Consider the following 12,722-nt stretch of genomic DNA (forward strand, 5'->3'; position numbering starts at 1 on the left):
CCACTATCGGATGAGCCAAAGCGCCTACCTGTGAAGACAGCAAGTACACAAACAGAGGCAGAACCACGCCGCGAGCATAGCGTTCTTACCACAGCGCTATTCTAAATAGAAAAGACTTTTGAAAGCTCTATTGGGAAACTTGTGTCTGCCGTTGAATTGAACAGCCGAGCAATTAAGAATTTGGAGACTACAGTGCAAAAGCAAGGCGAATCCAAACGAGGCAATGAAGATGGCTCTGCTGAAAAAGAAGCACAACGGGTTAAAAATGAACATTTATGTTTAGTGGTAAACCAACCTAACACAGTTCCTATAATGCATTTGTTAAAACCCTATTATGACATTTGGTATATTGCTCGGTTAAAGTGTTCATTTTTTACGTGTTCAACGGAAAGTGTTCTTAACGTTTGTATTAGACTGTTATTCTTTGTCTACAGTTGACGCTCTATAAATCGGACGGTCTGGGGACCGGCCTGATTGTATTACTTTATAGTTTTGTCATTAATTGCTAATATGCTATTTAGATAGGGGGGTAATGTAACAACCCAGTGTATAATACATTATTTAAGTGTGTATCAAAAATTTACATTGAAACTAGTTACCTAAATTTCATTGTCAACAGCATAATTGTTTTCATTGTTCATTCATTCATGTTGCTTTTCCTAGCCTGGTCATATAATTAATAGTGATGACCAATTATATATTACAGACCAGCCACTAATATCACATGTATAGGCTAGAATTAGTTTTCCTTTATACTTACGATTTTTACTCCATTGTTATTGTCAAAATGTTCCTATTTCCGGTTTGAAGATAGAAATTTGTCTCTTAAAGTTAATGTCGTTATTTAAGAATTCATACACAATAAGTAGCAGCTATCAAATTGTAGTCCTATTGTGCACATTTCTGCCCAATTTTTAATAGTTAGAATTGTTTAAACCCATTGCTTTTTTTACTTTTAACTGTAACACTTGTTTCTTAGAAATCGACTGCAGCCATCTTGATTGTTACCGTGCCTGTTGCTAAGCAACTTCTGTCAAGCCGAATTTTAAAGTCCTTGAGCATCAGATTGTATTTGAATTAATTGTTAAACTTCTGAAATGAATTTAATTCAAGGCAGAAAACGCTCCTTTGAGATATTATTATGTTGTTATATATTGCTGCATATTTTAAAGTAGCTTTCACGTTACAAATTGTCCATACTTAAGAACATTCTATTTGAGCATCTGTTAGAAGGGCACATATAATACTGTGTCGGGCACAATCTTTGTTGTTGCAGGCACACTGTGTCATGTGTATGACACACTGTGTAATGTGTATGACACAGGGCACAATGTGTCACTGGAAAGGTATATATACCTCAGATTTTCTGTGTCAAGAAAACCTGTCATTTGCTGGACAATAAATTACATCGAATAACTTAAGTCTGGGTTGACTCACTGTCATAGACAAAAATGACTTTATATTTTAAAGCCACACTGCCATAACTATTTACTGAAAGAGAGCCTCTAGTTATACCTGATACAAGACTTGCGCCTGAAGCGGGGCACAACAATATATAAATTAATTTTCTACGTGTTTATTACTCAATAAAATCGAGTTAGACAAAATAATGTCATTGGTTTTTCTCATGCATAACCAAACAAATGATCTATTACTCACTCACATTTTTACTTTTATTGTGATTTTGCTTTCAAATCGTTTCCCCATCGTCGATGCTCAATTGTATCTTTTATTGAATTATTTTGCGTGGTTTTGTTGTTTGGCTGGCCGATGACTACAATGACATTCAGGTCCTCCTCAAAACAAATATATGTACATATAATAAACTAGAACTCCATGAGTGGTAAGTGTTGCTTGACGCCCGATTATATTACACATCTTGCACAATAACAGTTGTGATATTGATGCTCAAAACAAAACATATTATTTACATTTACCTGGTACATATCGCAATACGTCAAACAGTATAACGTGCAGAGTTACTGTTTTCGTGAAAAGTACTTTTTCTAATACAATCTGCCCACGAAAGTTAAGGTTGATAGCTGTTATAGCCTAAGAGATCAAACAAAATTAAATATGGAAAATGTTATAAAATGCTAGATACATATAGTATTGATAAAAGGTTATATACATCGGATCAAATTTTACTGCACTACATGCAAACTTTAAGTTGTATATACACTTGGAGACTTTTCTAACGCAACACTTTTCAAACTTGAATATTTCTGTAATGAGTTAAGATTTTTATTTAAAAGTTCAAATGTTATCATTTGAATATATTATGTGCAAGATTACGATACAATCATTCATCAGTGACAATCAGGCGCTTATGCACGTTTGGGAGGCGTGGTTTCATATTTTTGCATGGGAAAATGGTGAAAGGCGATAGGATTCTAATTTTATTTCTATGTCTTCATTTTAGGTTGATACACCAGGAAAATAATCACATGTACAATTTTAAATCAAAAATTCAAAATATTTAACCAACTCTGAGATATTTAAGTTTAAAAATGCTGCGTGCGAAAAGTCATCAAGTGTAGTACAGAGCGCTATATAATTCCAAATTGATATCCATTTCATCATTCTAGGTGGATTTTTACACCAGGAAAACATAACATTAATAAGAAAAGCAATATGGCTCGTATGAGTGCAATATTACAAGCCGGTCGGTCATTAAGACGTGTAGGTAAATGCGTTTTACGTTTCACATTATTCATTTACGATGAACGATTTGAGAATTTTGCTTCTTCAATGATTGTTTTTTGTTGTTGTTATGTTTTATATTTTATTGTTGATCAATTTCAATTAAATTTACTTGGATTATTAGATATGAGTTGAATAAGTCTTAGTCCAAATTTAAACAAAATCTGTTCAAAGAAAAGGGAGCTATATTGATTTGAATACGTGTTGCGTTAAAAAAGTCTCAGTGTACATATACTAGGATACCCTCAAGTTAAACCAATCGGACAACATTTTAATGCACTAGTAACATACATGAAATGGTACATCCATTAAATATAGTTTTTACAATAAAATGAGTTCGATAACATTCAAATGCGCTAGATATACCCAAATTGAAATTATAAACTATATACATAAACTTTTTACGAGTTTAACTTTTTAAAAATTCAAACATTTTTGTTACGTTATAACGCACCAGATCCAAAACAATGATAACATTTACAAATGCAGTAAAGTTTTCAACAGTTATATGGATGGGATAACTGTGTTATGCGTAATATACATACAAATGGTTGTGTATAAACATAATTATATACTAGGTTATACAAAAGAAATGAATCGGCGAAAACATTTTAAAGCATTTTTATGATATATTCACAAAGTACATATCCGAGTGTAAGCTATCAAAAATATCATTCGTTTGATAATTTTTAAATGTAAACAATTTTGACAACGGATCTTGAGAGCAATTTTAAGGCTTCCGTTTCGTCTCATTTTACTTATTACAATTGTTTTCCTTTGTAGTATTTACTAAGTCTCTATCTGGCATAAACATCAGCCGAATGAAGTTCATAAACAACAATAAGTAAAGTTTCTCATCAATGTAACGAACATCAATACTGCCTTAATCACGTCCTATTCTTCAGCTGGTAGTTCGTACTCGTACACGTGTATACGATTTGGATATTAATAACCAACCACAATCCTGTTTCTTTGTTCATCTATCGCTATTGCTGTACAATATTTAAGGATAAGAGGACTCGCTTTGAAAAGACCACTCCCATGGCAAAATTGATACACCCCGCACGTACCTGCAATATACATATTCCCTTGCAAGTCCCACTTAACATCTTTATTGTTCTCAATGTTCGATTTTGGCGTGTTTTTTGTGTTCGTATTTCCAAACAAACGGGCATACTGCATGCAATGTGTCTTTTTGACATTCGCCATCTTCTATGTTTACTTGGTAAACTGTGTTACTGCAGGCTAGTGCAATTTTCTTAGTTGCTTTACAAGCTCGAACAATATTTATGGCCGTATAAATATCTTATCCATCGCTTGCCCACATTTTTTCGTAAAGCATTTTGGCATAACAGACGTGACCTGTAGAGATGTCAAGCAACTAGATTGGACCCGATCCAACAACTAACAAATGGTGACCAAGCAAGGTGGTGCTATTAATGTCGTGAGTACAAGTAATAGTGTATTTCTCACAAAATCCGTCCGTATATTCCATCAATGTAATTTTACTTTTCCTATAATACGGAATCCGGATAAAGCCATCTATAATCTCGCCCTTCATTCATCAAGGGCGACACACGACACATGAAGCGATACACGATATTTTGCGCGACACAATATATTTTGCGCGATACACGAAGCGACGCGCGAGAATGTACCACGAAATATCGCCCTTGTGTAGGTAGCCCAAAAGGCGATGTATCGTGGTAAATATCGCGTGTCGCTTCGTGATATCGTGTGTCGATTTGAGTATCGCGCAACATATCATGTCTCGCATTCAAAGGACGAAATGCGAAGCGACACACGAAACGATACATGATATGTTGTTATTCAAATATCGCCCATGTTATCCGAATCTCGTGTATCGCGGTCTAATTTCAGACCGCGACACACGGCACAAGAAGCGATACAGGATATTTTGCGCGATACTCAATATTTTTTCTGTTCATATATCGCTGAAATAATATCGCATGCCGACTCTCGCTTTTTCATCAATGCTCAATTGTATCTTTTATTGAATTATTGGTTTTGTGGTTTTGTTCTTTGACTGATGTTGACAATGACATTTAGGGTCTTCAGGTACTCCTCAAAACAAATACATGTACATGCTTTAAACTAGAACTACATCAGTTGTAGTTGTCGCCCGATTATATCACACATCTTGAACTATAAAACACAAGTGTAATAATGATGCGCCAGACAGAAAAAAACACGTGCACATTGAAATAAGTCAAACAGTATAACGTGTATATTTACGGTTCTTGAGCATAGCAATTTTCCTTATCAACATTATCTGCCCACGAAAGGTAAGGTTAAGCTTACATAGCCTAAGATATCAAACATAATTAAAAATGAAAATTAACAATCAATGTTAAGACAATTTTAGATACATAAAGTAATGTCAAAAGATAGACTTTAGGGTCGCCTTGGCGTAGTGGATGTGTTGTCCGCCAATCGACCGGGAGGTCATAGGTTCGATCCACACTGTGGGAGCGTTCTTAAGATCTCCCCCATAGACACCAAGTTCTTGTTATAGTCCCAGTGAAACGGACTCGAGAGCGTTTCCAATACGCCTTAGGCTTTGGATGCAATCGATCTTAAATAAATAGATTTACACTAAAAGGTTAAATTAATCGGATCAAATTTTAATGCACTACATACAAACTTTTAAGTGGTATATATACATATAATAAGGTACCCAAAAGTTAAACGAATTGGACAACATTTTCATTTGAGTTACAAACATGAATTGGTACATACATTCAATAGAGTTTTCACAATAAAACGAGTTTGATAACATTCAAATGCGCTAGATAAGAATAAAATTGGCATTAAATACTATAAACATAAACATTTTACAAGTTTTAATTTCTCCAAGTTAAATACATTGTATAACGTTATAACGCACTTGATGCAAAACAATGATAACATTTATACATGTACGTCCGTTTCCAAAAGTTATATGGATTAGATAACTTTTTTATGCACAAGACGCATATATATGGTATTGTATAAACATGATTTTATCATAGTTTATGATATCGGCGCATAAATTTTCAAAGCATTATTTTTATGATATATTCACACAGTACATGTCCTCGAGTATACGCTATTAAACAGTATAATTCTTTGGATAATTTTTACAACTGATCTTGAGGCAATTTTAAGGCATTCGCATCGTCGCATTTGACTTATTACGATTTTCTCTTTTGTTGAATTTACTAAGTCGTGATCCGTCCAAAACATCAGCTGAATGCAGTTCACTAACAAAAGTAAGTCTAGTTTTTCATAAATGTAGCGAATATCACGACTGCGTTAATCACGTCCTATTCTTCAGCAGGTAGTTCGTACTCGTATACGTATATACGATTTGAAGTTGAACAACCAACTACTATCCGGTTTCTCTCTTCATCTATTGCTATTGCTGAACAATTTTCACGGACTGTTATCAAAGGTCTCTCTTTGAAAAGACTATTACCAATGCAAAATTGATACACACCGCAATTATTTGCAATATACATGTTCCCTTGCGAATCCCACTTAATATCTGCGTTGTCCTTAATTTCCGGTTGGCTTTCAAGACATCGTATGTATTTCCAAACAAACGGACATACTGCATGCAGTGTGTCTTTTTGGCATTCACCATCTTCTATTTTTACTCTGTAAACTGTGTCATTGCAGGCTAGTGCAATTTTATTAGTTGCTTTACAAGCTCTGACTCTGTTTATGGTCGTATTAATCTTTGATCCGTTGCTTGCCCACATTGTTTCGTCAAAGGCATAACACACGCGACCAGTAGAGATGTCAAGCAATTGGATTTGATCCGACCCAACTACTAACACATGATGACCTAGCAGTGTGATGCTGTTGATGAAGTACCTACAATTAATAGCGTGTTTCTCACGAAATCCGTCAGTATATTCTATCAATGTAATTTTGGTTTTCATGTTACAAAAACTGGCAAGACTAATTGCCACCGTAAACACGCCGTATTCATTTTCTTCCAGAACACACATATCTTTAGCACGGAAATTGACATCGAAACTAAACTTCGAAATCAAAACCAGTTTAAGTGAATATACCTTTATCATACGTGAATGAAGTAGAAGTATTCTTCCGTCCGTTAATACATCTAAACCAATAACTGGAGCATACTTCCCGTTTTGTTTAGGACATTCACAAATCAATAATTTTACATTATTATACAATATCTTCATTTTATGTAGAGACTTCTCTAATGTATTTGTATTTAAATCAACCAGTCCTTCTACTTGTGTTGCTACAGTTCGTGTTTTAGGAGTGGGAAATCTCAATGAATGTTCATCTAATGCTTCATCACTGCACGATTCCGAGCCTTGTTCGTCCGAGCATGCTAACGCTATACTGCATTGACCCATCATGCTTGCAATCTCTTCAGTGCTGATAGCTTGTACACATTTTATCTTTGAAGTTGAATTCTTCTTCAGTAAGTCATCTGCTTCTAATTCTTTCATCAACATTGATACCAAGAAATGGAAGACTACATTATGTTTCATCGTACCAAACTTTGACGCTACATCGAACAGGTTCACATAACGTAACGCTTTTTTTTCGATAATTGACAATGTTTGCTTAGAAAGTCTAATAGACTCCGTTACAGGCGATATTAAACTTTCGCGCACTTTGTTTAACTTCTTTTCTAGATTGTGAACGTTCTTCTTCAAGGTATCAACTAAAGTATTGATATGCTGTTCTACTTCTTTGCTATTGGTATTTGCATCCTTTGATAATTCCATCGTTTCGGTCAGTTGTACTTGACACTTTCTCTGGAGCTCAAAGATTCGTTCACGTACATTTTCAGTCGCATATTCATTTTCCAACAATTTTGTAAGATCTATCCGATCTTCACACAATCTGTGGTCGTTTTTCAGACAATGCAGGCATATCAAAACATTATGATTTTTACAATACTGGTCAAGTTCAATGTCATCGTGTTTGGAGCAATGCGACAATTTTTTCATTTCTTCAAATAATGTTGCGTCTTGTGGCAGTTCCGTCTCTCCGAGTAATTTATGCTCACGTAATGTTTTGTGTCTTCGATGTTCTCGTGCACACGCCGTGCACAGATATTCCGAGCAGTCCACACAGAAATGTTTTGGATCAACTGTAACACCCTCGAACAAGCAAGGACCACATTTCAGCGCGTGCGCCATGTTTTTCTTCCCCTGAAGGTATATATATATATATATATATATATATATATATATATATATATATATATATATATATATATATATATATATATATATATATATATATTTATTTATTTATGTATCTATTTATTAGTTCCCATGTACTGTTCTTTTTTATATTAAGTATATCTAAAATGTATTTCCACAATGATAGCGCCCTTGATCCGACTGGGCGAAAATGCAATCCAAAGGATTTCTTCATGTAAACAATCCTCAAACAAAATTTCAGCGCAATGCAATCATTCGAACAATTCTTTAAAAAGAAGCAGATGTTTGCTGCTTTGTTGCTGTTAAGCTCACCTAAGCATCAAGTGCTCAAGGTGTGCATTTGTGGTCAGTCTTTATCCGGCGTCAATCTTCGTCTGTCGTTTGCCATTCGTCGTCAATTGTAAGCTTGTGACCACTCTTATAGGCCATTTTGTTTTACTAAATCTTGATAAAACTTCGGTATATTGTTTATCATGGCAATATCTAGGCCAGATTATAATCTGGGTCACGTATATCAAAAAACAAGGTTACCAGGTAAAATATTTTTAGAACTTTGTTAACACTTTTGAAAGCCACATGAATGACTCAATCTTGATGAAGCGTGATCCGATTGTTTATATTGACAATATAAGCAAAGTTCGAATCTGATTCATATGTGTCCCAAAACAAGGTCACCGAGTAAAAGCTTAGAAAAATAATGTTACCATTCTAAAAACAAAAATAAGGACTCACGTTCTAAACCCTCGTCAATGTCAGTTTTTCCTTTGAAAATATATATGCCATATGGTCATGTGGAGGAAAAATTCGGTCACCAAGTCAAGTTCTTCTATTGATTGATTTCTTAAGGTCCTTCCTTGGTTTTATTGTGAAGGTGATATTGACATTCAACTTTCTGGTACCCCAAAAGCAATCTCATGTTAGGTCGCCCTGTTTGTTATTGAATGTGTAAGAAGATCGTATAATAAGCATTGTCATCAATTGCGAATATTGTGAATTAATTTGAAAACTCAGCAATTAACATACATAATTGCAATGTATGTCAGCTGAATGTTAAATTTTATGCAAACATATTCTAAAAGTAATCAGGAATAACGAACAAGTGACATAGATCTACTATTAAAAGTAGATATTTCAAAACTGCATCAACTGTTACTCTTGTGTATCGGAGTTTGGGTCAAGACCCTATTATGCTAACTGTGACCAGACATAATAGCTGCCTTTAAAAACGGTTTTGAACTAACTATTGGGTTGTTAGTTTTGCCCAAAAATAAAGCATGACAGCTCAATGATCAGTTACGTGACTCTCGCACTCCCAGAGTGTTCGGTCATCGCTAAAAAAACATCCCGGACCCTAGTCTTTGAACATCTTAAAATTACATATTTGACATAAAATAGATTTGAAATAATTTCAGACATTCACATCTGTATCGTGAATAAAAGACTTAATTCAACCCATTTTTTCTCCATACGAAATCTGAATGCTAGTAATTAACAAAAACAAACTTGTAAATGACTTTGTTTGAAAATTAAAAACAAACATATTTATTGTAAATAATATACACTTGTCACTAGAAATGCCAAAATTGTAATCGTGCTGCAGATAAACAAAAGTATGGATACCATTATGTGGTATTAAAATATTTCTTTCATCAATTTCACTTTATGTTATGGAAATATGTTAAACTATATAGATCGGACGGAACATACAGGAGAAGTTGACAAAACACACAATAATAATTAATTCGCTATACATTGGAAACGCGATTCAATTTTACGTGGATTGGAAGTTTCTGAATATAAATTCATCATTTATTTACTTATATCGAAAAGGAAGCCGGGACGCGAGCACAACAGGCAATTTTAAGTTTCGATCGACAAGGGCCAAGTAAATTAGAGCTTAATAATATTTACAGAGCTTTGCAGTAGTTTTATAAACAATACTTGTTTCATAATGTGAATGTATACAACGTTCTGTTTATCACACGCAATCATCAATCGGTTAAAGTGTTCAGTATTATATTCAGTTGAAGTATCGTTGTCGAAAATGTATTCATAACTTTTCTGTACATTATAAAGTCAATTTTAATGCACAAATGTATGTTATTGTTGGATATCAAATAATGAATGTAAGTTTGAATTCTTTAAAAATGAGACAATTTGCACACTATTAGTTGGCATTTATATATCTCCAGCTGCAGTATTACCTTAACTAATCTAGGTCACATGTCATCGTAGTAAGCTACGCCGAAAGAAATCACATATTTATCAACGTCTTCTCGTCTACTTAACATCTAAAGAATACTGTACAAACGGCGCATAAACCATAGGCACCAAATTCGCATGTTGCGATGTGATTTTAAGGGTGATAGAAAAGTAAACCAGTCGCTGTCTAATGCAGGTGTGTACATAGATCCGTTGCTATGATTATATGCAACCGAAGCATTGACTGACAATCATATTGCGCACATTTGCAAGGTATAGGCAATGAAAACTAACAACGACAGTTTAATGTATAACAATACATGTTAATATTAAAATCCATACGCTTTTACAAATAACTACATGTAGTTTAAATAAAGTCAAAGACAATTTATCGATATACCTTCTAAAAGGGAACGTATTATTTAACAAGTTTATATTGTGATCAGCACGTTGAATGCATACACAGAAAGCTTTACAAACTTTTGAATTCACTTGTGTAGGGGTTAGTAAGTAGATTTCTATGTAGCGGTAGTATGTTTGTTGGCGACCAATAAGTGAAACTAAACCTGCGCGCATTCCTGTCTCAGTAAGCATAAAACCCGAAGAAACATCGGTGAACAGCGGGAAGCCCATTCATGGAAAGTGTTAAACACAGGAAGCGTTAAGGAGGCAACCATTTTATGTTCGCAGGTCCCTAATAAAACTTCAAGAGGTGACTATTGTTTTAATTTTTTCAATCAGCAAATTTTAAAAGGAAAACCCGTCTTATTTACTTATGCATTTATGTCATAGAAAACCAGCCAAATACATACTGTGCGCTTTCACTCGGAGAAATCACGTACTACAGATAAACATAACGACGTGAACCCCATATGTATTCATCACTTGTATTAACTTTTATGTTGATTATTTTTTACATTACAAGTAATATTAAACCGATCCATTATTTAGATAATGATGTTCGTTACCAAAAGGCCCATTCACCCATGTGATTTGATACGTCTTAATATTGCATTTATTTGCCAGTTTTGTCAAATGCAAATGTCAAATTGATAAATAACTTATATGTGCGTCAAGTCTACACATTTAAATAGAAATTGCTTACAGCGTATGCTTTAAATCATTATTTTAAAGTGTAGACGTCTGCTATTGTTCAAATGCAAATGAAAAAGATAAGTAACATTAAATGTGGTCGAATTTTTATTTCCTATAATCATTGTGTAAACATTGTGTTGCAATATTTTACCTTCCAACCAGTGAAGTAATCGAGCTGTGAATAAAAAATCTCCAACTTGAGAGTTTCCTCTGCACATAGCATACGACTGTGTGTCAATTGCGTTAATAAGAATCATTAAACCAATAGTTTACACCAAAGGCAATTTAAAACAATATACTTTTACTGTTCAGTGGTAATTTTTTAGTTAAAATGTGCTCGTGTGGTACGATTTATTAAGACTTAGTTATAATTGCACCTTTATAGAAACTTCTGCAGTATATGTTATTTGATTTATTATGCTGGTGATACCTTTCTTTAAGTAAAATGTGTTGACAGAAGTGTTGTAGTGGTTTGAAATGAATCTTAGTTTCCTCATCTAACAAAAGTAATCTAGATCTATTTTCGATTCGCATGATCTACATACACTTGTTTTATATAAAACATTTTTAATAAACTCTGGTAGATCTAATTATTTCCTGACATTTTTCATTTGTCAAATTTTCATGATTCAGTATGAACGCTCTTCAGTTAAGAGTTATTATCAAATACAATATAGTAGATCTAACGTGTTCCATTAATCACATGTTTGAGAAGGCTGGTTATAGCTGCTATATATGTAGGGCAAAACTTATATCAGAATGTCATTTCAACGCCGATTGTCTCTTTATATATGTGAATAAGAGTGAACTAACCTGTCTTCACTTTTCAATCCGCAATCAAAATCGCACCGTAACAGCTGTGATTATGCTGAGGCACATGTAAACGCGTATTATAAAGCCGCCATGTTCTGATATCCAGTTACATGTTTATTTTCAGAAAATGCATACTTTGGTATTTCGACTAGCTAATACGCAGTAGCTCAAACTGCAATAACACTAAAAGTTAAAGTTATAACCAAACATAATGGTTATACACACACACATTTAAACAAACCTTAAGTTTCCTTATAAGACGTTGATTTATATTTTCCTTCTGTTTATCGATACATAATAAGCCTTTGTCTACCTGCTATTTACTACCAAAGTAGTTTCCCTTTTATTATAGGTCATACGGTTTGTTAATCAAAGCGCTGACGTCTTCCAAGTTGTTTCGTAATGCGTTACGCTGAAAATAGTCCACTCTTTTATATGATATCTATACAATTTTTAACAATGCACAAAACATATTCTTTTCGAAAGGTTTATTCAATCTTTTAACCAAAAGCATGCCAGTATTTCTAAAGGCAATAACACAATATTCACTGAGTATTAAATCGTAAGTACACGTAAATTTAATTTTTAGATCAATCTTCAATATCATAGCAACTGGCACAATTATATATTCTTCTCAAGACACATACTGTTGTTCTTTCAAGAATGCATTGGATTTATTTTAAGAAATAC

General features: G+C 33.9%; 1 protein-coding gene across 4 annotated transcripts in view; it reads right to left on the minus strand.

Annotated features, from left to right (window-relative positions):
• Window positions 1-1,844: 1,844 nt before the first annotated feature.
• Window positions 1,845-12,722, minus strand: part of LOC127857658 (uncharacterized) — a 158,810-nt gene continuing 147,932 nt past the window's right edge. For 2 of the 4 annotated variants that reach the window (XM_052394241.1, XM_052394240.1), the window contains exon 2: window positions 5,409-7,907. In XM_052394241.1, the coding sequence (XP_052250201.1) occupies window positions 6,030-7,895 (1,866 nt within the window). In that variant the 5' untranslated portion in view covers window positions 7,896-7,907 and the 3' untranslated portion in view covers window positions 5,409-6,029. Of the gene's footprint in view, window positions 4,870-5,117; window positions 7,908-12,032; window positions 12,408-12,722 lie in introns of those variants that run through there. The other 2 variants (XR_008038542.1, XM_052394239.1) reach the window with 2 other exon arrangements.

Source organism: Dreissena polymorpha, chromosome 14, assembly GCF_020536995.1.
Source record: "Dreissena polymorpha isolate Duluth1 chromosome 14, UMN_Dpol_1.0, whole genome shotgun sequence".
In the NCBI taxonomy this organism is placed as follows: Eukaryota; Metazoa; Mollusca; class Bivalvia; order Myida; family Dreissenidae; genus Dreissena; species Dreissena polymorpha.